Source organism: Oncorhynchus masou, chromosome 29 (genome assembly GCF_036934945.1).
Source record: "Oncorhynchus masou masou isolate Uvic2021 chromosome 29, UVic_Omas_1.1, whole genome shotgun sequence".
Lineage (NCBI taxonomy): Eukaryota > Metazoa > Chordata > Actinopteri > Salmoniformes > Salmonidae > Oncorhynchus > Oncorhynchus masou.
The window spans coordinates 67079309-67105535 of NC_088240.1; the positions used below are offsets into that span (position 1 = coordinate 67079309).

Sequence of the window (26227 nt, forward strand, 5' to 3'; positions counted from 1 at the left end):
ATGGCGTGAATTGGGGTGGGCAGTCTATGTTCGTTTTTCTATGATTTGGGATTTCTGTGTTTGTCCTGGTATGGTTCTCAATCAGAGGCAGCTGTCTATCGTTGTCCCGGATTGAGAACCATACTTAGGTAGCCTGTTTTCACCCTTTAGTTGTGGGTGATTGTTTTCTGTTATGTGTCTGCATCAGCCAGAACTGTTTTCGGGTCGTTCTCTTTGTTATTTCCGTGTTCATTTAATAAATATGGACACATACCACACTGCACCTTGGTCCTCCTCTTCTTCCACCACCAACGGCCGTTACACCTACCATAAGTATTGGCGTGTTCTCGCATATGCATCTGCATATTTCCGTTAGGGATTGCCTCCTCTGTGAAGTGTGCAATAACTAAATTCAACCTTTGCATTCCTTCTAAACAACTTAGTCCACTCTGATAACACATTCTAGTTTTGGGAACAGAAAACCGTATTGAGATCAAATGATTAATGGATGAGAAAATGTGCATTGTCGTCCAAAATCCATCTCGTTCCATTTTCTCCCAATGCTGACCAGTGGGCTTCCTCTCACATGTATACATCCAGTGAAATATCCATCTCATTTTCCCGTCTGGTTTTACTGCTCCAACCCTCACTGGACTGTGACAATGCTTCCATCTAATGGTTTGCAAGGGCGTCACAACAAAACTCCTAAAGACAATGTATTTGAAATGGTATGATCTGATAGTGCTGATTGAGTTTTAAATAGGCTAATCATACATAATCAGTTGTGGGTGCCAATGGACTGTTCCAATCCAATGTGAAAGTATGACATACGCAAACACACATTGCAAACACATTTATTTTGTTGTGTAAAGAGGACCGTACAATGATGCCACAAGGCAGACAAGCAGCAGGAAGCCACAAAGCCACTCAATGCCTATAAAAGAATACATCGACACTTCAAAAAACATAGGACTGCACTACCAGCTTATTGCCAGGTAAAAGCTGATCAAGCGTACAATGCAATTTCCCCCTAGTGTTGACTGAAGCGGTCAGCCTAGTCCTGGTTATATCAAGTAAAGACACAAAAGAGACAAATAGAGACCACTACACATATTCTACACACATACACCCCTCCATTCCTCATTCAAAAGGCACACTTGACTTGTGAATCAAACCAGTGAGAGATATCTCTTAAGATGACTTCATTTATTTTGAGTGACTCTGACATGCTGGGATTCATAGGTCTAATCCAATTCAACTGGTTTGTTTATCCAACAGAACCATATGATGTGCATACAGTAAAGCACACATTTGAAACTCATTCATATTAGCTTAAGGAGAGACCCTCAAGTCAATTCCTCCTTGGCTCACTGCTACTGCTGAGGGCATTAAGTGAAGCTAGGTACATATTGTTTTTGTGTCTCTTCAAATCAACTGAGACATTAACTGTTGTCTGAATATTTTATTCATGCACTTCAGGGCAAAGGCCTACTGTAAGTGTTGTAACTGATGCTCCCATAAGAGCTCTTATTTGTCTCATGGGTTATTATGATGTTCAACACAAAGCTGGTTATGAACTAGGGTTGGGGTCAATTCCTTTTTAATTTAGTCGATTATGGAATTACATTTTTTTTTTATGCTTCTCTAGGAGAACATTTTGGAATTTTAGTTTATTTTCAGAACTGACTGAATTTAAATGAATGGCCCCAACTCTGGCATACGATACATGTGTCTCTGGCATACGATACATGTGTCTCTCTTTGGCATAATCGCAACATGCTGTTCATTTTTGTACTTTTTTGTCTTCATTAAAACAGTGAACAGCTCAAACCTTGGAAGGCAATACTTCAGACAAACAGCAAGACTAAAAGGTTAGTCTTTTTTTTATCTCTTCTTACAGTATAATAGTGCCAATACATACAATGTTTTCTGACTCTTAAATCTTGTTTTAGGGACCTAGACTACACCAATGTTTTAATCAATATGTCCCTAAGGGGATAAATAATGTTGTACTGAATTGAATACCTCTACTAATCACTCCACTAGAGCAGGTAAACACAGCTGAGTGATCAGAGCCTGGATAAACCTCAGACAGGATAAAGCCCCACTCATACTACGTCCTTGCCTGTATTTTTAGCATGCTGACCCTTCTCTAAAGTGATTTGGATGAACAGTTGGTTGAGAGGGGACACATAAATACACACATGGGATCAGACAGCAGAGAGAAAGGGCTGCAATTTGCTGATGATATAAACAGTGATATCACAGGAGGTTGGTGCCACCTCAATTGAGGAGGATGGGCTCGTGGTAATGACTGGTATCGGAGTCAGTGGAATGGTATCAAATACGTCAAACGCATGGTTTGATGCCATTCCAGTCCCTCCATTTCAGCCATTATTATGAGCCGTCCTCCCCTCAGGAGCCTCCACTGAGTGAGATCCAGGCCTGTAGCATCTCAGAGTTAGGGCCCTTATTCATCAAGCATTTCAGAGTAGGAGTGCTGATCTTAGATCAGTTTCTAAGATCAGTTTAGCCTTTTAGATTATAATGAATGGACACGGGCAACCTGATCCTAGACATGCACTTTAACTCTGAAATACTGCTTGATACATACAGCTCCTGGACCAACCCAGCCTGTCTAGTCCATGTGGATGGTCAGTGGGGCAGCTCCTGCATGACCTCTTCGGCCAGCTGTGTGATGAGTAGCCAGGCCTCGCGGATGTGACGTGACTCGGTGGTGCGGGCGCAGAGGGCGAAGCGCAGCACAAACTGACCAGACAGCAGGCATGGCACCAGGTGGATCTTCCTGCCATTGTTGATCCTCTTCAGCAAGGTCTCATTCACCTCGTTGGAACCCTTTCAGGAGGAAAGGTTAGATGGGGTGCTATTTGGGATACAATCTATTACCTATATAGTGCACCCTATTCCCTATATGGCCATAGGGCCCTGGTCAAAAGAAGGGCACTATATAGGTAGTAGTGTGCCATTTGGGATGTTACAATAGTCTAATACGTTTAAAAAAAATAAAAAAAATGGATGCCGCCAGGCAATGTGAACAATGCATAAGAAGAATAGGTTCCAAAATGTAAACTAAAACTACACTGCTCAAAACAATAAAGGGAACACTTAAACAACGCAATGTAACTCCAAATCAATCACACTTCTGTGAAATCAAACTGTCCACTTAGGAAGTAACACTGATTGACAATAAATTTCACATGCTGTTGTGCAAATGGAATAGACAACAGGTGGAAATGATAGGCAATTAGCAAGACACCCCCAATAAAGGAGTGGTTCTGCAGGTGGGGACCACAGACCACTTCTCAGTTCCTATGCTTCCTGGGTGATGTTTTGGTCACTTTTGAATGCTGGCGGTGCTTTCACTCTAGTGGTAGCATGAGACGAAGTCTACAACCCACACAAGTGGCTTTGATTTCCATTGATCATTTGTGTGTGATTTTGTTGTCAGCACATTCAACTATGTAAAGAAAAAAGTATTTAATAAGAATATTTCATTCAGATCTAGGATGTATTATTTTAGTGTTCCCTTTATTTTTTCTGAGCAGTGTATATACACCATAGACCAAGAAATAGTTTTAGTCTACTCCAGTCCAAAGACAGTCTGTTGAACGTTTAATGATCATGTGCTGAACTAACATTCACAGTTGGTTGAATTGTCTTACCTTTAGTCTAAAGCAGACCAGCCCTAACACGACGTCTGCGCTGATCTCAAAGCGCTGGTCAGCGCGAACCAGGCTCTCAAACTCTTTGGCCAACTCCACATGCTATGAAGGCAGAGAGACAGTCAGTCATTCATTCATACTCAGACAGCCAGTGGTGGAAAAAGTACCCAATTGTTATATTTGAGTAAAAGTAAATATACCTTAATAGAAAAGTAAGTCACCCAGTAAAATCATACTTGAGTAAAAGTAAAAAAGTATTTGGTTTTAAATATACTTAAGTATCAAAAGTAAATGTAATTGCTAAAATATACTTAAGTATTAAAAGTATAAATCATTTCAAATTCCTTTAAGCAAACTCGACGGCACGATTTTCTTGTTTGTTTTTTTACGGAGAGCCAGGGGCACACTCCAACACTCAGACATAATTTACAAACAAAGCATTTGTGTTTAGTGACTCAGCCAGATCAGATGCAGTAGGTATGACCAGGGATTTTCTCTTGAAGTGCATGAATTAGACCATTTTCCTGTCCTGCTAAAAGCATTTTAGGTGTCAAGTAAAATTTATGAAGTAAAAAGTAAAAATGTTTTTTAGGAATGTAGTAGAGTTAAAGTTGTCAAAAATATAAATAGTAAAGTAGAGTACAGGTACCCCAAAAAACTACTTAAGTAGTACTTTAAAGCATTTTTGCTTAAGTACCTTACACTACTGCAGACAGCAGTCTGAGGTGCTGCAGATGGAAATGGGTTAAGGTGAACTTCTTGATATGGACACTAGGTGACACCCTGGTAACTACATTTTAATTCATATTTTTTTTCTAGAGGTTGGTGTCCTTAGAGCAGCTAGCTGGCTGTTGTAATACACATTTTTTTCAGCAATAGTAGCTACATTGTCTTTAATGTTCATTCACCCTTGAGAAGGGCTCAGGGCTCCATTCTCAACCAAAGGATTAATGTGATGACAACTGTTTGATGAGTGAATATACTAGATAAACATTAAAGCACATGGCTCTAACCATACAACTTCCTGAATCAAACAGAAAATGCATTGTTGTTGAGTATGCCCATGGAACCAGGTATATATCAGTATGGGGATGAATGCACAAGCTCCTTGACAATGAATCTAGTCATAAACGGTCAGTATTAGCCCAAAGGCTGGCAGATGGCAATATTGAGTCATTTCAGCTTACTGTCCAAAGAGGATCGACAGTATTCAGCCGGCTATACATTTGTATCCACAGTGGACCAGTTCGTACATAAAACATTCTCCATGTGGGCTACAAAGGCATCGATTTCCTCCTTAACTTGATTTAGTGGTGACAAAATGGTGGCTAATGCTACTTCCTGACATTGCGTACAGCGTTCAGACCAATGGTAAACAGTCTGCTGCAACCTGATTGGCTGAACGCGATACGCAACATCTGGGAATTGCAATTAGCCACTCTAGCGGAAAATGGTGTTTCATATAAAGTAAGTTTGCATATTTTCCCAGTTGTTGCATGCCTTCTCACAATTAAATCAAGTTAAGAAGCAAAGTGATGCCTTTGCAGCCTGAATGGAGAATATTTTATGCACGAACCAGTCCACAGGGGATACGAATGTACAGCCGGTTGCATAGATTCCCTTTGGACGATAAAATGAAACAATTCAATATCGATATCTGCCGGCCTTTGGGCTAGGTCAGTCTATGTTTGAACAAAGAAGTCCGGAAATCTGAAGAAAATAACCATGAAATAGTCAAACTGTCCAACCTTCCTTGGAGGGAATGCTCAAAGCTAATGTCCTATTCCTATTCCAGCTCATCCTGTTCAAAATCTTATTCACCACAGGATCAAACATGTAATCCATTCACTAATAATCAAAGTACCCAGTGTGTGGCATTAAATGCTTAATGAGAATTGAAACGTGTATCATTGCATGTAATCACAATTACACAGTAGTACATCATGATGTACAGTATTTGTAACCAAAGGCTGAGTGAGAACAGCCAGGACAGGGCTATTAGTAATAACTCCAATGCCAACTCAGTCATTAATGAGGCCAAAACTCTGGTCCTAACTGATTATTAGCTGACCACTCCACTTCCTCATTCCCAGCCAGTAGGTCACCACCACTATGAGGTTTAATGGTCCGTGTGTGTCCACTATAATAATTCACTTAGTGTTCGTATGTCTATTCAGAAACTGTATGCTTCTGTACCAAGATGATAGGAAAAGACCCATTTCTGTCATCTGACCTATAGTAGGCAATGGTCAACTTGTTGAATAGCACTGTTTTGTAAAAAGACAACTGTAGCCAACATATAATTGATTACAAACATGTCAAATCAAACTTTATTTGCCACATGCGCCCGAATACAACAAATGTAGACTTTACCATGAAATTCTTACTTAGAAGCCCTTAATCAACAGTGCAGTTCAAGAAGAAAAAAGATATTTACCAAGCAGGATAAAATAAAAAGTAACACACCTCAACGAGGCTATATATACAGGGGGCACCAATACCGAGTCAGCGTGCAGGGGTACAGGCTAGTTGAGGTAATCTGTACATGTGAGTGGGGGCGAAGTGACTATGCATAGGTAACAAACAGGTAGCAGCAGTATACAAGAGAGGGGGTCAACGTAAATTGTCCGGTGGCGATTTTTATGAATTGTTCAGCAGTCTAATGGCTTGGGGGTAGAAGCTGTTGAGGAGCCTGGTGCTAGACTTGGCGCTCCGGTACCGCTTGAGTCTGACCATTTTCTGGGCCTTCCTCTGACACCGCCTATTATATAGGTCCTGGATGGCAGGAAGCTTGACCCCAGTGATGTACTGGGCCATTCGTACTACCCTCTGTAGCGGCTTACGGTCAGATGCCGAGGGGTCTCCGCTTTACTGGAGTTTTTCAATCTAATAAAGACAGTAGATGAATGCAGTATGGCTGAAGGCCTTGGGTTGCTGTTGCTTAATTTACTGATAGAGCTAGACAGACAGACCAGGCTGATTTGATTGACAGACCGATACAGAGGAAGGGAACCTGAGCTGTTTCTGTGCTTTGCTGTTACCTTACGGATGTAGTCCTGAAGGCCTTTGAGCCCATACATTCGGAACACAAACCACATCTTGAGAGAGCGGAACCTTCGGCCCAGTGGAATCTGCCAGTGCTGTGAGGTAGTGTGAGGTAGAGGGTGCGGTAGGGTGAGGTAGAGGGGGAGATAGGATGAGGCAGAGAGGGATAAGTGGGTTAGGGTTAGTGGAGCAAACAGTGTGAACTCTGATATGACATCCAGTGCCACTTACACATAGACAGAATATAATGATAATAGATAACCATTCAGCTTACCCTGTAATCTGTGATCAGTCCTGTGAATAAACAGATGAGTAATTATACTACTAGCAATTCACAGACAACATTTTAATTGTTAACATATTATTGAATGTTGTTACCGTCGCTGACCTTTATTCTCTCGCTCCCTTGCCAAAACAAGTGTAGTAGATAATAAACAGATCACTCGCCCTCTCTCTCCACATACAGTAGAAAAGCCCTGTTGCAGTGGTAATAACCTGTAATTTCATTGAGCTGGAACTGGGGAAGCAGTGGCCTTACTGTGAGCAGCCTCCCTCTGTGAGGAGAGGTCGGTCAGTCTTTTGTCTTTCTGTCAGTCCAATTAAGGAGGAGGAGGCTTCAGTGTTGTGTTGAATTGCGTCCCAAATGGCATCCTATTCCCTACATAGTGCACTTTGTACAGTCCTTTGGTGCCCTGGACAAAGTAGTGCACAATCTAAGGAATAGGGTTCCAATTGGGAGAATACATCTGCATCTAAGATGGGTGACACTCTGTCACTGGCTAACTGGCAGGCCGCGATACAACAGGACCATTAGTGGACTATTACAGTGCAAATGTTTTGTGGGGAGGATGTGAGGGACATCGGTAATTGAATTGTTTTAGAGTGACATACTGCGTGTTATTAGGTCAGCGTTTGGACGCCTTATTGTATTTACTCCCTAACACAAGTACTCACAAACATATGGTACAACTACAGTACATGAACACACACACACACACAATATAAAACATGGGGCTGTGGTGGTGAGTATTAGTTTATCCACCTTGGGTTTATTAGCAAGGCTAAAGCCAGCAGGATTGTGAGGTGAGCAGGCCGACAGACCCTCAGATCCTTGATGTGATGTACCGGGCTCTCACACTAACACCATCCACATCCCATTACATTACAGGGACTCCAGACATCATCTGCACTTGATCAAATTAAACCACTATACTGTAAATAGGCTGATGAGACTATTGCTAGATTTACCACATTTAAACCTAATAGATTGGAAATAACACAAAAGTAATGTCAATACAGACTATTGTCAGTGCAAAAATATCTACCCGACTCTTGATGATCATGTTTCAGGTATAGAGGATCCATCTTGAAGGCCCCAATGAGATCAGATCTTCTCTTCACCCTATGGACAGACACTGAAACACTTAAACACTCTTACCCTATGAGAGCTCCCAAAGACAACATAAGGGTGGACTAAAGGGAAAGGCTTTTTAAGAAAGAAAACGGCTCCCCCACATACAGGTGTTCAGTGCTACATTAAGTCTTACAAAAGACACACTGTATTGAAGTAAATTATAATCTCTATTTTATTGAAGTATATTCTCTTTTTGTTAACTTACATTGAACAATAAAGTTGTATTGTAAAGTGACAATGATCTAAGGGGACACCCTACAGGGGATGACACAGCAGCATAAATTGTGTTTTTGTAAACAATGACTTGGCACAACTTGTGCTCTAGATTTTGTCTCTGAAAACGAGTTGAAAGAATTCTGTTTTCACAATCAGTTGAGCGTGAAACAAGAACGTAAGATCATAAGTGAGACCAGGGTCTGTCAGTTACAGATTCACCAGATGCATTGTTACAAACTGTTATAAACCAATAATACCATTCATAAACTGAGATGCTACAAGTAATTTTAACTGTATTACAGTTATTAAAATACACTATAGCGTCATAAAAAAGCACAGCTATTTCTGAGCAGACTACATAAGTCTCTCCTTACATAAGTCATTTTCTTTGTTAACTGACTTTGTCATGGCAACTCACCAGGGATGGAAGAGGGCATTGAGCGTTCTATCAACAAGAAATGTTGGGGTTGTTTGTGGGGTGATGAGAGAGGGCAGATGGGATGCCTATTCCCACCCACTCTGTTTAAAGAATGCTTTAGGTGTCTAGATTGTGCTTCTGGAGGTGACTTTGTTATGTCGGCCCATTGTAGAGTAGTGTAGACAATAGCCACATTAAGCAACAGTGTAACTAAGGATGGGGAGAATAGTACAGCCTTAGATTTTAGGTTATAGACACGTATACAGTTGCACAGTGTCGTGCTGAGCTCAGGAGGTAGTTTAGATTTGAATCAATATTAAAAACCATGTTGAATCCGCTCCCCTCTCCCCATAGAACAGAAAAGAAACTAAGGGGTCATACAAAAGCAAACTGAAAAATATATATTATACAAATAAAGATTTTACTTGTATGATTGTTGTATGATTTTATTTAAATGACCAGCAGGGAATCTTACAGACTGTCCCCCTGGTCAGATAAAACAACCTGTTCAATAATAAAACGATGTTTCTACAAAGGTTGACTGTCAATCACTTGATAACTTACCACATTGTAGAGCAGTCAAAGTTGACCAACAGCCATTTGTGTGCATTGAAATTGAAAGAGTCTGCAAACTGAAAGAGATAAGAGTCAGCCAATCAAATCAGCTGATTTTGACGTAAGTGTACAGGTCTTAATACACAAGCCATTTTTTCCCCCATTTAATTGTAGGAAAACCGTGGTCTTAGAATATATTTGATTTGTCAAAGCCCCTTGCTGCCATTACTAGGTTTGCACTGACTGCAGCTGGCCTATCACCATATCCTTCCCACCTGCCTTCACAGACGCAATAAAAGCAGGCAGCAATAAGAGACAATATCAATCAGAGGGGCTCGTGCCCAGTTGTTACCGTGCTGACAGATGCAGGAGCCTGCCTATCACTCATATCCTAGCAACCAGCCTCAGCTGCAGAGGGAGCCGGTGTGTCTGCCCCCCTGTCATTCAGGTGTGTGCGCGCGCGCCGTTCCCGGCCTCCTCTACTACATCCCTGTCCCCCACCCCCCAACATTGTTTGAACTTGTGTCGCTAATGAACAGTGATATTTCTTGACGAGGAGAGCAGCAGGGTTTTATCTAAAGGTCTGATGATGCCTGAGGAAATTACTTTAGCCTTATCTGTGCTCTCAGTGGGTCACTCCACTCGGCTCTGTTCGGTTGAAGACGCATGCTATCCAAAAGGCCAACGGATGCGGTTCTAATTTCCAACAGATTATTGGGTATATTACTTATTCTAGCACGCTTCCCTCTTGACAGTTAATTTAAGTTATTATCAAACACAAATTATAATGGGTGTAAAATACAAGTATGTTCACTGGCAATTTAACTGGAAGTGTGGTTTCTAACCTCAATGCCGTTCAACAGGGGTCTGAATTCAGGACAAATAAAGGAACTCCCAGCATATGCAGCATCAATGTGCATCCAGATTTTCTCTGCATTACCTGAGACAAAAATACAAATGTGTAGAACCAGTAGTACAGAAACATACAAAGCTGGTCCTGAGACATGGCTGTACAGTAGATTCCTATGTCTTTATCAGTCTACATGTCAGTGCTAATAGACAGCCTTTAGGAGTATGTTAATAATGCTTTGAGAATCACTTACATATGGGCCCAAGTTCAGTAATGTGATCAAATGCACATGAGGGAGTGGTCCCAAGAGTAGCACAGAACTAAATGAAAGGACAAAAATCAACGATTTCTGTAAAAACACAGTACTTTACATGATATTCATAAGAATGTGTTTGTGGACTGTATTGGATGATTGGTTATTTCTGTTTGACTATTGTCTTGGACAACATGTGGCATATTCTTTATAATAAGGGGGAAATGAATGTGTCTATTCTTCGTGCCAATCTGCTGCCTCAATGCTTGTACATGTAAATGGACGTGTGTTCTGACTTCCAAAGAAGGGGATGAGTGCATTCTGTTCTGACTTCCAAAGAAGGGGATGAGTGCATTCTGTTCTGACGTAGAAGGGGATGAGTGCGTTCTGTTCTGACGTAGAAGGGGATGAGTGCATTCTGTTCTGACTTCCTAAGAAGGGGATGAGTGCGTTCTGTTCTGACTTCCAAAGAAGGGGATGAGTGCGTTCTGTTCTGACTTCCAAAGAAGGGGATGAGTGCGTTCTGTTCTGACTTCCAAAGAAGGGGATGAGTGCATTCTGTTCTGACTTCCAAAGAAGGGGATGAGTGCATTCTGTTCTGACTTCCAAAGAAGGGGATGAGTGTGTTCTGTTCTGACGTAGAAGGGGATGAGTGCGTTCTGTTCTTACGTAGAAGGGGATGAGTCCTGCAGCCTTGTCTTCCTGTATCATTCTCCGGAGGGTCTCTCCCTGGACAGCATACTTGTCTGACTGCTCCGTCGGAATCTTCTTCATCCTCACTCCAGCAATCATACCTGCTCGTTCCACCGAGCAATGAGCCTGTTCAAAGAGAATAGAGTAGAGTTAACACAAGTGACTTCAAGATAGCCAACTGTCACAACCCAAACAGAGCAGATGATAAACATGTAGGTCACTTCAAGATGGTGAACAACGTCCAACCAAAGAGAGTAGAGCTCCCAAGATAGCCAAAGAAAGACAGTGATTTTGGTGACTTAAAAGACAGCCAACATTGTCTCGGCCACCAGACTGAAGCCAGATCATGCTAATAGGTTATTTTGAACCAGTCTAAATTATCATTCTATCTCGGCATATAGTACTGTACATTCACCCAAAGATGAAATGTTTGTAGTCCGTCCATCAAGTAAGACGTTAAAGGACCAGTTGTACGGTGTGTAACGTCACTCCTGGAGAAAAGGGCTGTTATCCTCTTCCCCATAAAGGCCAGTGTTGTCCTCGGGGCAAAGCCATAACCTAATCCCATGCTGCTCAGGTCAACAGAGCAGAGCTAGCATGACTGTGCTGCCTGACAAACTGTTCAGGGATTTTACTGAAAAAATGACTAAATGATATATACATTTAAATCCGAACTATAACTAAACAGAATACTACTATGTTACTGTATGGATGTTTGAATCTTATTATAATCATAATACTGAATGTAATGTGTGTAGTTTTGGTCAAGAATTAGTACAAGGACTTTCTGTTCCTTGTTAGAAACGAATGGAGCTATCATCAGAGGTATATAAACCAATGTACATTGTCTCTGTCCATTTTATGCAAATAAGTCTCTTACAAATTCTTAGAAACGGACAGAGTGTTTTAATTGAACATATAGGAAGTAAATTCCTCCAACACAAACAGACCCATATCACAAGAAAGTTTTACCAATAAAAACTTACAAAAGGACTAATTCAAGACAAAAAGGAGTTGGAGCACGCAAGATTGATTTTAGCTCACTTTAATCCGTTGTAGAGGATGCAAACAGGTGACTGTCGTTTCAACGTCAAGCTGAAGTCTTCCTCAAAGTGACCTAACCATTGCACTTACCTCCTATTTATAGACTAGTGGCCCATTGAAACACAAGTGCTAGAGGCATTACTACAGATCCGGGTTCATTCCTGGGCTGTGCCACAACCAGCCGTGGCCGGTAGTCCCATAGGACGGCACACAATTGGCCCAGCATCGTCTGGGTTAGCGGAGGTTTTGGCTGGTGGGGATTTAATTGGTTCATCGCATTCTAGTGACTCCTTGTGGTGGGCCGGTTTCCTGCGGGCTGACCCTGGTAGCCAGCTGAACGGTGTTTCATCTGACACATTGTTGCGGCTGGCTTCCGGGTTAAACTGGTGTGTGTTAAGTAGAGCGGTTAGGCGGGTCATGTTGAGGGAGCAATATCCCACTTTCACCTCTCCCGAGCCGATTAGGGAGTTGCAGTGATGAGACAAGATCAAAAATTGGGGAGAAAAAGGGGTAAAAAAAAATATATACAGTACCAGTCAAGAGTAGGTTCCATGTGTATTATTTCATAGTTTTGATGTCTTCAATATTATTCTACAATGTAGAAAATAGTAAAAATAAAGAAAAACCCTTGAATGAGTAAGTGTGTCCAAACATTTGACTGGTAGTGTAAATAAATAATAAACGATATAAAACAATTATAATGATTAAGGTAAATGGCAAATTATAGCACACAGTAATACAAATAATAATGTGCATTTGAGCATGTACAGTACATGATATCTGTAGAGCTACAATTAATGAAGCTTTGATTAACGACACATTTATTTTATCCTTAGTATTATTTTGGGCTATAATTTGCCATTTACCTTGAAACATATTATTAAAATTATTTGACATTGTTGTCTCAATGGGCCACTAGGCTATACATTGGAGCTAAGTGCAATGGTCAGTTCACTCTGAGGAAGACGTCAGCTTGACATTAAAACGTCAGTCACCTGTTCGCATCCTGTACAATGGATTAAAGTAAATCAAACTCCTTTCTGCCTTGAATTAGTCCCTTTGTAAGTTTCTTGCTAATGATTTTTGTCTACTTTGTTGAGCACCTCTCCTTTCCTTTTGCTGAAGCACCAACGCGTTGCGGCTCACAGGCCTTCTTCAGGGTGCACAGCAGTGACAGGTGAAATGAATGACCAGAAATTAAAGGGGAGTGCATTCAGAAACTATTGAGACCCCTTCACTTTTTCCACATTTTGTTACGTTACATCCCTATTATAAAATAAATTAAATAGTTTTTTCTTCATCAATCTACACACGATACCCCATAATTACAAAGCAAAAACAGGTTTTCAGAAATGTTTGCAAATGTATAAAAAAATCAAATATCACATTTACATAAGTATTCAGACCCTTTACTTAGTACTATGTTGAAGCACCTTTGGCAGCGACTACAGCCTCAAGTCTTCTTGGGTATGACGCTACAAGCTTGGCACACCTGTATTTGGGGAGATTCTCCAATTCTTATCTTCAGATCCTCTCAAGCACTGTCAAGTCCGATGGGGATTGTTGCTGCACGGCTATTTTCAGCTCTCTCCAGAGATGTTTGATCGGGCTCTGGCTGGGCCACTCAAGGACATTCAGAGACTTGTCCCGAAACCACTCCTACATTGTCTTGGCTGTGTGCTTAGGGTTGTTGTCCTGTTGGAAGGTGAACCTTCACCCCAGTCCTTCGCCTCGCTCTGGAGCAGGTTTTCATCGAGGATCTCTGTACTTTGCTCCGTTCATCTTTCCCTCGATCCTAACTAGTCTCCCAGTCCCTGCCGCTGAAAAACATCCCCACAGTATGATGCTGCAACCACCATGCTTCACCATAGGGATGGTATTGACCAGGTGATGAGCGGTGCCTTGTTTCCTCCAGATGTGACACTTAGCATTCAGGCCAAAGTGTTCAATCTTTTTTTATCAGACCAGATAATCTTGTTTCTCATAGTCAGAGTCATTTAGGTGCCTTTTGGCAAACTCCAAGAAGGCTGTCATGTGCCTTTTATTGAGGAGTGGCTTCCTTCTGGCCACTCTACCATAAAGGCCTGACTGGTGTCGTGCTGCAGAAATTTTGTATTTCTGGAAGGTTCTCCCAACTCCACAGAGGAACTCTGGATCTCTGTCAGAGTGACCATAGGGTTCTTGGTCACCTCCCCGATCAAGGTCTTTCTCCCCCGATTGCTCAGTTTGGCCGGGTGGTCAGCTCTAGGAAGAGTCTTGGTGGTTCCAAACTTCTTCCATTTAAGAGTGATGGAGGCCACTGTGTTTTTGGGGACCTTCAATGCTGCAGAAATGTTTTGGTACCATTCCCTATACTTCTACACAATCCTTTCTCAGAGCTCTACGGACAATTTATTTGACCTCATAGCTTAGTTTTTGCTCTGACATGCACTGTCAACTGTGGGACCTTATATAGACAGGTGTGTGCCTTTCCAAATCATGTCCAATCATAGGTGGACTCCAATCAAGCTGTAGAATCCTCTCAAGGATGATCAATGGCAAACAGGATGCATCTTAGCTCAATTTAAAGTCGCATAGCAAAGGGTTTGAATACTCATGTAAAAAGGTACTTCTGTAAAAAATAAACTAATTACATTTGCAAACATTTCTAAAAACCTGTTTTCGCTTTGTCATTATGGCGTGTAGATGTTTCGATTTATGAGGGAAAACATTTATTTAATCAATTTTAGATTAAGGCTGTAACTTAACAAAATGTGGAAAAAGTGAAGGGGTCTGAATACTTTCCGAATGCACTGTATATTATATTAAACAATAGAAAGACTAATACCCAAAACTATAAAGAGAAAAAAACAAACATTTGTTTATTTTTTCTCTTAATTATTTTGGAAATTATTCCCTCTATCTATTGGTAAATATTCTTAACCAATAGATACATTAGAAGTCCAAAAATATTTAATCAAATTTATTTGTCACATGCACATGGTTAGCAGATGTTAATGCAAGTGTAGCGAAATGCTTGTGCTTCTAGTTCCGACAATGCAGTAATAACCAACGAGTAATCTAACCTAACAATTCCAAAACTACTGCCTTATACACACACAAGTGTAAAGGGATAAAGAATATGTACATAAAGATATGAATGAGTGGTACAGAACGACATAGGCAAGATGCAGTAGATGTATCGAGTACAGTATATACTGTACTGCAAAACGCACCTGCATTACGGCGGGACTGATTGGGTTAAAGTCCTCTATAGTGCTCATCTGGTTTTGTGACCTGACCTGTTCAGGGTAGGAGTAGGATTAATAAGAGCAAGAGTAGAAACCTGACCTGGTCGGAGGAGTAGGCCACCAGTTTGGAGGTAATGCCAGTCTCTGGACGTTGTGGGTCACTGGCCAGGATCATTCTGACCGCCCTGCAGCGGGCAGCTAGGAGAGCCACAAGAGTTGCCTCACTGGCTGTACCCTACAGAAAGACAGACAAATGTAAGTGGGGTGAGTTACAATGACTTCAGTCAAATCAGTAGGCCTAGCAACATGTACATCCTCTATGGTCTTAGGCAGGTCCCACATTCTATAAAAAACAGACTTCACTTGTAAAATTTGCTCCACATCAACCTGATGGTTTTCAAATAGCTCTTGTTCTTTGCGGAGGCTAGTCATATGCACATTCACTTAACCAAAAAAGCAGTTAAGAAAATAACTTCCAAAAAAATAAGAGATAAAAGTAACAAATAATTAAAGAACAGCAGTAAAATAACAATTGTGCGGGGCACTGGTGTCAAGGTAATTGAGGCAATATGTACATGTAAGTAGAGTTATTAAAGTGACTATGCATAGATGATAAGAGAGTACTGCAAATAGTCTGGGTAGCCATTTGATTAGATGTTCAGGAGTCTTATGGCTTGGGGGTAGAAGCTGTTTGGAAGCCTCTTGGACCTAGACTTGGCGCACTCGTACCACTTGCCGTGCGGTAGCAGAGAGAAAATTCTATGACTAGGGTGGCTGAAGTCTTGGACAATTTTAACCCCAAAACCTGCTATATAGGTCCTGGATGGCAAGAAGCTTGGCCCCGGTGATGTACTGGGCCGTACGCAATACCCTCTATAGTGCCTTGCGGTCAGAGGCCGACCAGTTGCCATACCAGGCAGTGATGCAACCCGTCAGGATGCTCTCGATGGTGCAGCTGTAAAACCTTTTGAGGATCTGAGGACCCATGCCAAAGGGGGAGGTGGCCTCCATCATTCTTCCATTCAAGAATGATGGAGGCTACTGTGTTCTTGCGGACCTTCAATGCTGCAGATATTTCTGTACCCTTCCCCAGATCTGTGCCTCGACACTATCCTGTCTCGGAGCTCTACAGACAATTCTTTCGACATCATGGCTTGGATATGCACTGTCAACTGTTTTTCTTCTTCCTTCTAAAACTTGTTTTCACTTTGCCATGATATTGTGTGTAGATTGATGAGAAACATATTCAATTTAATGCATTTTAGAATAAGGCTGTAACGTAATAAAATGTGGAAAAAGTGAAGGGGTCTGAATACATTTCGAATGCACTGCACTTTAATTACCTCATACCCCTGCACATCCACTAGGTACTGGTAGTCCTTGTATATAGACAAGTTATCATTACTCATTATGTAGCTATTATGACATGTTTAACTTTTCTATTATTTCTCTATTTTCTTTCTCTCTGCTTTGTTGGGAAGGGCCCGTAAGTAAGCATTTCAGTAGTCAACACCTGTTGTTTAGGATGCATGGGATTTTTCAGTATAATAATTTCACTCACAATCATAAATGCAAATCTCACTCATTAGCTTCTGTTTGATAAAACTGCTCCTAAATGCATCTCATACTCTTTCAAATGCTCATCTGAACATGATGCATCAGGTGAGATGGCAATTTGTCACAGCTCTCATAAGGCTGGCAACAAGTGAGAGGAGGCCTAATTTTTTGCCATAGTGAAGCGCACTTAAAACCCCAGCCACAAACAAAACACCCCTAAGATGAGCGATGATCCTCGATGGATTCAATAGAGGGCCATTAAATTATCTGTCAGCCTTCTCTCTCATGCCTAAGCCACCTCTCCTATCTCATCCCTGGCTGAGACAGTCACCTCAGCTGCACTGCTGTATCCACAACAATAAATGAACACTTTACCACACAAAATAAGTACCCACAACACACACACGCCCATCTTTGACTGACATATTAAAAAGCAATTTCCTGCTGTTTATCTGGTGTTGTGAGGCAAACAATAACCAGAACATATATGACAGACAAATTGCTGGCAGCGACAGAATCGTGAGCAGTCAATTGCTTTTCCTATTTTTCTAACATCTGCATTGTTTTAGAAGGCAAAGTGGCAGGGGCTGTAAATCCGGTTTTGACCCTACTGTGAATACCATGTGTTCTGTACAAATATTAGACTTATATTGTTCTTGGATATCCTTACTTGAAATATGACTACGACAAATATTGGACTACATTTTTCATTTAAATTAATTAATTGAATTGTAAATGTATTTGAAAGTATGTTGTAGCAATACAACTGTGGAAATAAAAGCAATGCATCGTCTTACCCCAAAGAAATGGTGGGTAGTTTCACCATACCTGGATGACGCCTCCTCCTTGTCCGTGTGTCCCGGCGATGAAGTCTTCTGGCAGCTTGAGCATCTTCCCCAGCCAGTCCATCATGACTGTCTCCAGCTCTGTACAAGCTGGGCTGGCAGCCTACAGTAACGTGGGGTTATAGACAGGGTCAACACACAGCTCTGTACAAGCTGGGCTGGCACCCTACAGTAACGTGGGGTTAGAGACAGGGTCAACACACAGCTCTGTACAAGCTGGGCTGGCAGCCTACAGTAACATGGGGTTAGAGACAGGGTCAAAACACAGCTCTGTACAAGCTGGGCTGGCACCCTACAGTAACATGGGGTTAGAGACAGGGTCAACACACAGCTCTTTACACGCCGGGCTGGCAGCCTACAGTAACGTGGGGTTAGAGACAGGGTCAACACACAGCCTACAGTAACGTGGGGTTAGAGACAGGGTCAAAACACAGCTCTGTACAAGCTGGGCTGGCACCCTACAGTAACATGGGGTTAGAGACAGGGTCAACACACAGCTCTGTACACGCCGGGCTGGCAGCCTACAGTAACGTGGGGTTAGAGACAGGGTTAAGACACAGCTCTCTACACGCCGGGCTGGCAGCCTACAGTAACGTGGGGTTAGAGACAGGGTCAACACACAGCTCTGTACAAGCCGGGCTGGCAGCCTACAGTAACCTGGGGTTAGAGACAGGGTTAAGACACAGCTCTCTACACGCCGGGCTGGCAGCCTACAGTAACGTGGGGTTAGAGACAGGGTCAACACACAGCTCTGTACACGCCGGGCTGGCAGCCTACAGTGGCAGCCTACAGTAACGTGGGGTTAGAGACAGGGTCAACACACAGCTCTGTACACGCCGGGCTGGCAGCCTACAGTAACGTGGGGTTAGAGACAGGGTCAACACACAGCTCTGTACAAGCCGGGCTGGCAGCCTACAGTAACCTGGGGTTAGAGACAGGGTCAACACACAGCTCTCTACACGCTGGGCTGGCAGCCTACAGTAACGTGGGGTTAGAGACAGGGTCAACACACAGCTCTGTACACGCCGGGCTGGCAGCCTACAGTAACGTGGGGTTAGAGACAGGGTCAACACACAGCTCTGTACACGCCGGGCTGGCAGCCTACAGTAACGTGGGGTTAGAGACAGGGTCAACACACAGCTCTGTACACGCCGGGCTGGCAGCCTACAGTAACGTGGGGTTAGAGACAGGGTCAACACACAGCTCTGTACACACCGGGCTGGCAGGTTACCACACCATTTGGACAAGGACCGATATTAGCATTTTTCGCATCAATTAATTGAATTTGTGCCACAAATGCTAAAACGTTAATATTTGGAAACAGTGCTATGGAATCTTAACCAAAACATGGTTTGCTGTCATACCTTGTCCATAAACTGCTTACAGGGTAAGGAAGCCAACATATGTAATTTTGTAATGTGGGTGAACTATCCCTTTGTCTTAAAATCTTGATACTGTTCAAATCACATTCAAAAGAAAGAGAGAGGATGACAGAAACAGATGACAAGGTCATACATACCCAGGAGAATCCGATGCAACCAATAGCTCCAGACAGCATGTCTGCCAGCATGGCCGGGAAGGAATTTGCCGTGGGGAAGTAGGCATAGAAGTACGGGCTGTGCCAGTGGGTCACCTAAACACAGAGGAAGAGTCGTGTCAGGTAGCCTAGAGGTTAGTCTGGTTCGAATCCTAGGTGTAACCTGACAGAGTAAATCTGAGGTTTGCTAGTATCAAAATCCTGCTAAATACCATGCCTTGCCATGGTGCCACTGAGCCCCTGATCAAGGCACTTAACCCCTAAAGTGCTCTAGCCCTTGAGCATGGCAGTTAAACTGTTCCAGGCTGAATTCCAGTCTTGTGCGTGTTTGGGGCACCAAGCTAGAGGCTGCCAGTGTCCCTGTCTGTCTCCCTTACATGCTTTCCCATGGTGAGTCATTCATTAGACTAACCGGGCTTATTCCACACTTAAAAGCAGAGGTGGTAAAGAAAATGTTTTAGAGGGTCAGATTGACAATGGAAAAACAGCTTTCATGTTACAGCGAAGGAAAGGGTTTGGGTTGGGAGTATATAGATTGAAACTGGTTTGTTTCTCTGGTGGTGAGATTATTGATGTGAGGTTAGTCATTCAATTAAAGTCTTTGAACTTTGCCATGTGATAGGCCACAGAATGCAGGGAATTTTACAACCATTTGCAAACACAACTACATGGTTGATACATGTCATATACAGTTAATGTGAGCTTTCGTGAACTGATTTCTCAGTACAACGGAACACTGTCTCGTTAACAAAACGTTCAACACTGAAACTCCTTACTGTACATCTTCTGAATGGTCACTAAACAGTCAATAGACCAGAAGTTGATACAGATATTGTGATAATGCCTCCCCCATAACTTAGCGGTTAGTGACTGTGTGCATTGAGTGTTGTGTATGTTCTCATGATCTCATGTTCAATGCAGCCGGAAGCCACTGGGTAAACAGCCCATTGGTATCATCAATGCTTTCATATTTAATGCTTAACTTTTCACTGATGAAATCTGGGAGAAAGCAGATCTCCAATAACAGAGTACCTGACCTATAGCAAGTTATGAATACCTTATGTATGCCACCTTCAAGTAAAGTTTAACCATCATGTTACAGCTGTAATCAGCCTTCAATCAATAGTCACCTCATCTATAATAATATAATCATCTTGGCTGCCTACCCCAGGCATGATGACCCTCTCAATGTCTTTGACCACGTCCTCGTAGGTGTCAGGCTCCTCAGGGGCCTCCTCAGGGATGAGGGACCGCAGGTACCCAGGCTCCACGTTGGGGTACACCGTCCTCTGCTCTATATTCTCCAGGTAATCTGCTATCAGGTCTACCATCTCCTTCCCTCTCCTCCGGAACTCTGTAGCGTCCATTGTATAACTGGAACAGACAAATATCCCCCTTCATCGTCCCAACCTTCACTAACAGTCCTACAAACTTAATACTGATTGCACGCACACACACACACACGATTTAGCAAGCCACATTATGACAACGACACCTTGCTTCCAGACAAACTAAACACCTTCTTCGCCCTGCTTTGAGGAAAGCAACACTGAGCTGCCGATGTGGGCCCCTGCCACTCACGAGGACTTTGTGCTCCCAATCTCCGTGGCTTACGTGAGTACACAGAACCCAAACCAGCCATCGTGCTTAGCTTGTTGATCCACCTGTTGTGTCAGATTTCAATAAAGCTTTTCGGCAAAAGCATACCAAGCATTTATGTAAGGACATCTCTCTCAGTAGGCAAAATATTAAAACAGCTAGCAGCCAAGTAGATTGGTCACGAAAGTTAGAAAAGCAATAAATTAAATCACTGACCTTTGATGATCTTCGGATGTTTGCACTCATGAGACTCCCAGTTACACAATAAAATGTTCCTTTTGTTCCATAAAGATTATTTTTATATCCAAAATACCTCAATTTGGTTGACGCGTTATGTTCAGAAATCCACAGGATCGAGCGGTCACGACATCAGACGAAAATTCCAAATAGTATCCGTAATGTTTGTAGAAACATTACAAACTTTTTTTATAATCAATCCTCAGGTTGATTTTACAATATATAATCGATAATATATCAACCGGAAATGTAGCTTATTCTATAGGAGAGAGAGAGAAAATGGCTGCTACAAGCTGTTGCGCATACAAAACGCTGCTGGCACCCAGTCATACAATGTGTGATCTTTCTCGCTGATTTTTCAAAATAAAAGCCTGCAACTACGTCTAAAGACTGTTCACACCACGAGGAAGCCATATGAAAGGGAATCTGGTTGATATCCCTTTAAATGGAGCAAAGGCAGGCTATGGAACATGGAACTTTCAAAACAGAGGCCACTTCCTGTTTGGATTTTCCTCAGGTTTTCACCTGCAATATCAGTTTTGTTATACTCACACACAATATTTTGACAGTTTTGGAAACTTTAGAGTGTTTTCTATCCTAATCTGACAATTATATGCATATTCTAGGCCTGAGAAATAGGCTGTTTAATTTGGGTAAGTTTTTTATCCAAACATCAAAATACTGCCCCCTACACTCAAGAGGTTCATTTACGGCAATTTAGCTAGTTAGTTTGCACTTGCTAGCTAATTTGTCCTATTTAGCTAGCTTGCTGTTGCTAGCGAATTTGTCCTGGGACATAATCATTGAGTTGTTATTTTACCTGAAATGCACAAGAACCTCTACTCCGACAAAAAACGGCCAACCGAATCGTTTCGAGTCATCTCTTCTCCTTCGAGGCTTTTTCATCGTTTAACTTATATGGTGATCGCATCTAAACTTTAATTTTATTTCCACAACGACCGGCAAAACAGTTCGTCTTTCAGTCACCCACGTGGGTTTAACCAATGAGGGGATGGCACGTGGGTACCTGCTTCTATAAACCAATGAGGAGATGGGAGCTGCATGACTTCAGCGCGACCTGCGTCAGAAATAGGAATGAGTTCTATTTTAGCCCTTGGTGTCGGAGACGCTCGTTGGCGCGCGCGAGCAGCGTGGGTGAAATAATTGAATAATATGGATTTCTACATTTAATTTGCGACGCTCGCGCACGCGACGTGTCCGGTCTGGTCAGCATGTAAAATATAACTCAGTTCTATTTCTGACGCAGATCGTGCTGCAAGTCCTGCCTCTCCCATCTCAGCATTGGTTTATAGAAGCAGGTATCCACGTGCCATCTCATTGGTTATACCCATTGAAATATTAATTTTGTTGCCAGTTGTCCTGGTAATACAATGAATGTTTAGATGCGATCACCATATAAGTTCAAAGATGATAAAGCCTGGAAGGAAGAGCAATGACTAGAAACGATTCGGTTGGCCGTTGTGTGGATTAGTTGTCGGAGTAGAGGTCCTTGTGCGTTTCAGGTAAAATAACAACTCAATGTTTCTATCCCAGGACAAATTATTTAGCAACAGCAAGCTAGCTAAATAGGACAAATTAACGTTAGCTAGCAAGCTAACTAGCTAAATTATCATACATGTTTAATGCTTTTTGACCTGTCCCCAAATTAATGTAATTGGTTCAGAGTTTGTTTTGATATTTTAACCTGCGTGTCGTGATCGCGTTTGGTGTAGGGGGACAACATAAATGTATGCACGATGGCGCACGCGCATTCGGGTTGGGTTCCGTAGAGTCCTTGGCAACGCAGATGCTCGTTGGCACGTGCAAGTGTGGGTGCAATAATTGACTATTAGATTTCTAAATTGATTTTACAACGACAGCGGTGTATAGACATTTAAGTTTTTAACCCTCGCAAGGCACCCGGCCCAGATGGCATCCCAAGCCATGTCCTCAGAGTATGTGCAGACCAGCTGGCTAGAGTGTTTACGGACATATTCAATCTAACTATCCCAGTCTGTTGTCCCCACTTGCTTCAAGATGTCCATTGTCACTGTACCCAAGAAAGCAAAGGTAACTGAACTAAATTACTATTGCCCTGTAGCAGTCACTTCTGTAATCTTTAAAGTGCTTTGAACGGCTAATTAAGGACCATATCACCTGCATCTTACCTGACAACCTAAAACCAATTTGCATACCTCCAACAGATCCACAGCTGGTGCAATCGCCATTGCACTGCACATTGCCCTATCCCACCTGGACAAGAGGAATACTTATGTAAGAATGATGTTCATTGACTACAGCTCAGCCTTCAACACAGTAATGCCCTCCAAGCTCATCAATAAGCTCAGGGCCCTGGGTCTGAACCCCACCCTGTGGAAATTGAAGCAAATTGTATTTCTGCTTCATTCTTGTTATATATTTTAGGACAGTCAAAGTGAAAAGCTGTTCTTATTATATAATGAAACTGATTTGTGAAAAATCATTCAAACTTCAAAGAGGAGTTCATTTATGTAATGCTCCCTGTTAGTGTTTTTTAGGTCCGTGTGTTATGAGTGACAATGTAAGCTTTCTGAGTGAGACAAGCTTATTTTGAAACATTAAGAATGTGTTGAGTGAGTTTAACTGTTAGGCCAAGATGCATGTTGGTAATGCAGACTGAAGAGTTTTGAAAAGGACTTCATTATTGACCGATGCTTGTTAGCAATTGAAAAAAATGTAAATCGGGTTGAGGTCAGGACCCTGACTGGGCCACTTCAAAGGCATATTTTCTTCTGTTGAAGTCATTCTGTTTATTTACTTCTATGCTTTGGGTCATCCTGTTGGATCACCCAACCTCTGTTGAGCTTCAATTGACGGAGAGACAGCCTAACGTTTTCCTGCAAAATGTCTTGATAAACTTGGGAATTCATTTTTCTGTTGATAGCAAGCTGTCCAGGCACTGAGGCAGCAAAGCAGCCCCAAACCATGATGCTCTCTCCACCGTACTTTACAGTTGGGATGAGGTTTTGATGTTGGTGTGCTGTACCTTTTTACCTCAAGTGTTGTGTGTTCCTTCCAAACAACTCAACTTTAGTTTAAACTGGCCACAGAATATTTTGCCAGAAGTGATGTGGAACATACAGGTGCTCTTTTGCAAACTTCAGACATGCAATGTTTTTTTTTGGATAGCAGTGGCTTCTTCTGTGGTGTCTTACGTATCGTAGACTCATCAGAGATATTAGTATGTCCCAGAGATTTCTGTAAGTCTTTAGCTGACACTCTAGGATTCTTCTTAACCTCATTGAGCATTCTGCACTTCTCTCATAGTCCTCTTTGCAGGACGACCACTCCTAGGGAGAGTAGCAACAGTGCAATACCTTCTCCATTTACAGGCAATTTGTCTTACCGTGGACTGATGAACATCAAGGCTTTGAGATACTTTTGTAACCCTTTCCAGCTTTATGCAAGTCAACAATTCTTAATCTTAGGTATTCTGAGATCTTTTGTTCACATCAGGCAATGCTTCTTGTGAAACTAAGTTTGTAAAAAACAAAAAAATAGGGCAGAGCAGCTCTAACCACAATATCCAATCTCGTTTCATTGATTAGACTCCAGGTTAGCTGACTCCAATTAGCATTTGGAAAGTCATTAGCCTAGGGGTTCACATACTTTTCCAACCTACACGGTGAATGTTTAAATGATCTATTTAATATAGACAAGAAAAACACAATTTGTGTTATTAGTTTAAGCAGACTGTCTATGGTTGTGACTTAGATGAAGATCACATTTTAAAACTAATTTGTGCAGAAATCCAGGTAATTCCAAAGGGTTCACATACTTTTTCTTGCCACTCTATCTGCTGCACTAAATGTTTTATATACACTACCGTTCAAAAGGTTGGAAGTCACTTAATGTCCTTGTTTTTGAAAGAAAAGCACTTTTTTTGTCCATTTAAAATAACATCAAATTGATCAGAAATACAGTCTAGACATTGTTAATGTTGTAAATGGCATTGTAGCTAGAAACAGCAGATTTTTAATGGAATTTCAGAGGCTCATCAGCAACCATCACTCCTGTGTTCCAATGGCACGTCGTGTTAGGGAATCCAAGTTTATCATTTTAAAAGCCTAATTGATCATTAGAAAACCCTTTTGCAATTATGTTAGCACAGCTGAAAACTGTTCTGATTACTGATTAAAGAAGCAATACAACTGGCCTTCTTTAAACTAGTTGAGTATCTGGAGCACCAGCCTTTGTGGGTTAGATTACAGGCTCAAAATAGACAGAAAAAAATTAACTCATCAGTCTATTCTTGTTCTGAGAAATGAAGGCTATTCAATGCGAGAAATTGCCAAGAAACTGAAAATGTCATACAAGGATTACTACTCCCTTCACAGAACAACGCAAACTGGCTCGAACCAGAATAGAAAGAGTGGGAGGCCCCGGTGCACAACTGAGCAAGAGGACAAGTACATTAGTGTGAGGCGTCTGTTTCTCAAACTAGACACAAGTCCTCAACTGGCAGCTTCATTAAATAGTAGCCGCAAAACACCAGTCTCAACGTCAACAGTGAAGAGGCGACTCCGGGATGCTGGCCGCCTATGCAGAGTTGCAAAGAAAAAGCCATCTCAGATTGGCCAATAAAAATAAAAGATTAATAGGCAAAAGAACACAGACACTGGACAGAAGAACTCTGATCATAATGACTAATCATAGATCAGCACTCCTACTCTGAGAAATTTGGTACAGCCCCTGGTGTGCATGTATTCTGAAGCCCGGTGGAGACCTGCAGTCCTGATAAACCCGGAGAATAATAGAGGTGGGTGGGCGGTGGATGTACTCACATTGTGGAGCACAGCCGTGGTCAGGTCCTCCTCTCTTTCAGTCTTCACACACCGCAGCAGTGAGTGGTGCGGCGAGCACGGCTCTTTTATCTGCCCAGTGGCCCCCACAGCCAGCCAATGGGAGTGTGGCTCCGGGCCAAGGCAGTGTGCACAGGCAGGAAGGGCTGATTTCACAAGGAGTTAATGAGATCCAAATCACTTTCCACACAGCCTGATTGACACATATGCTTAGCACACAGCTACCTGTTG

The 26227-nt window shown here is 42.2% G+C and overlaps 1 protein-coding gene across 1 annotated transcript; it reads right to left on the minus strand.

Moving 5' to 3' along the window:
• Positions 1 to 817: 817 nt before the first annotated feature.
• On the minus strand, positions 818 to 26048 carry LOC135520354 (aromatic-L-amino-acid decarboxylase-like). Its single transcript, XM_064945832.1, has 14 exons — positions 25979 to 26048; positions 20486 to 20693; positions 19302 to 19415; positions 17766 to 17885; positions 15481 to 15615; positions 11083 to 11232; positions 10414 to 10480; positions 10156 to 10250; positions 9320 to 9387; positions 8033 to 8109; positions 6982 to 7001; positions 6704 to 6802; positions 3663 to 3764; positions 818 to 2835 (listed from the first exon to the last, which is right to left on the minus strand). The coding sequence occupies exons 2-14, from the start codon at positions 20684 to 20686 to the stop codon at positions 2635 to 2637; spliced, it is 1449 nt and encodes a 482-aa protein (XP_064801904.1). The 5' UTR covers positions 20687 to 20693; positions 25979 to 26048; the 3' UTR covers positions 818 to 2634.
• Between the last annotated feature and the right edge of the window lie 179 nt (positions 26049 to 26227).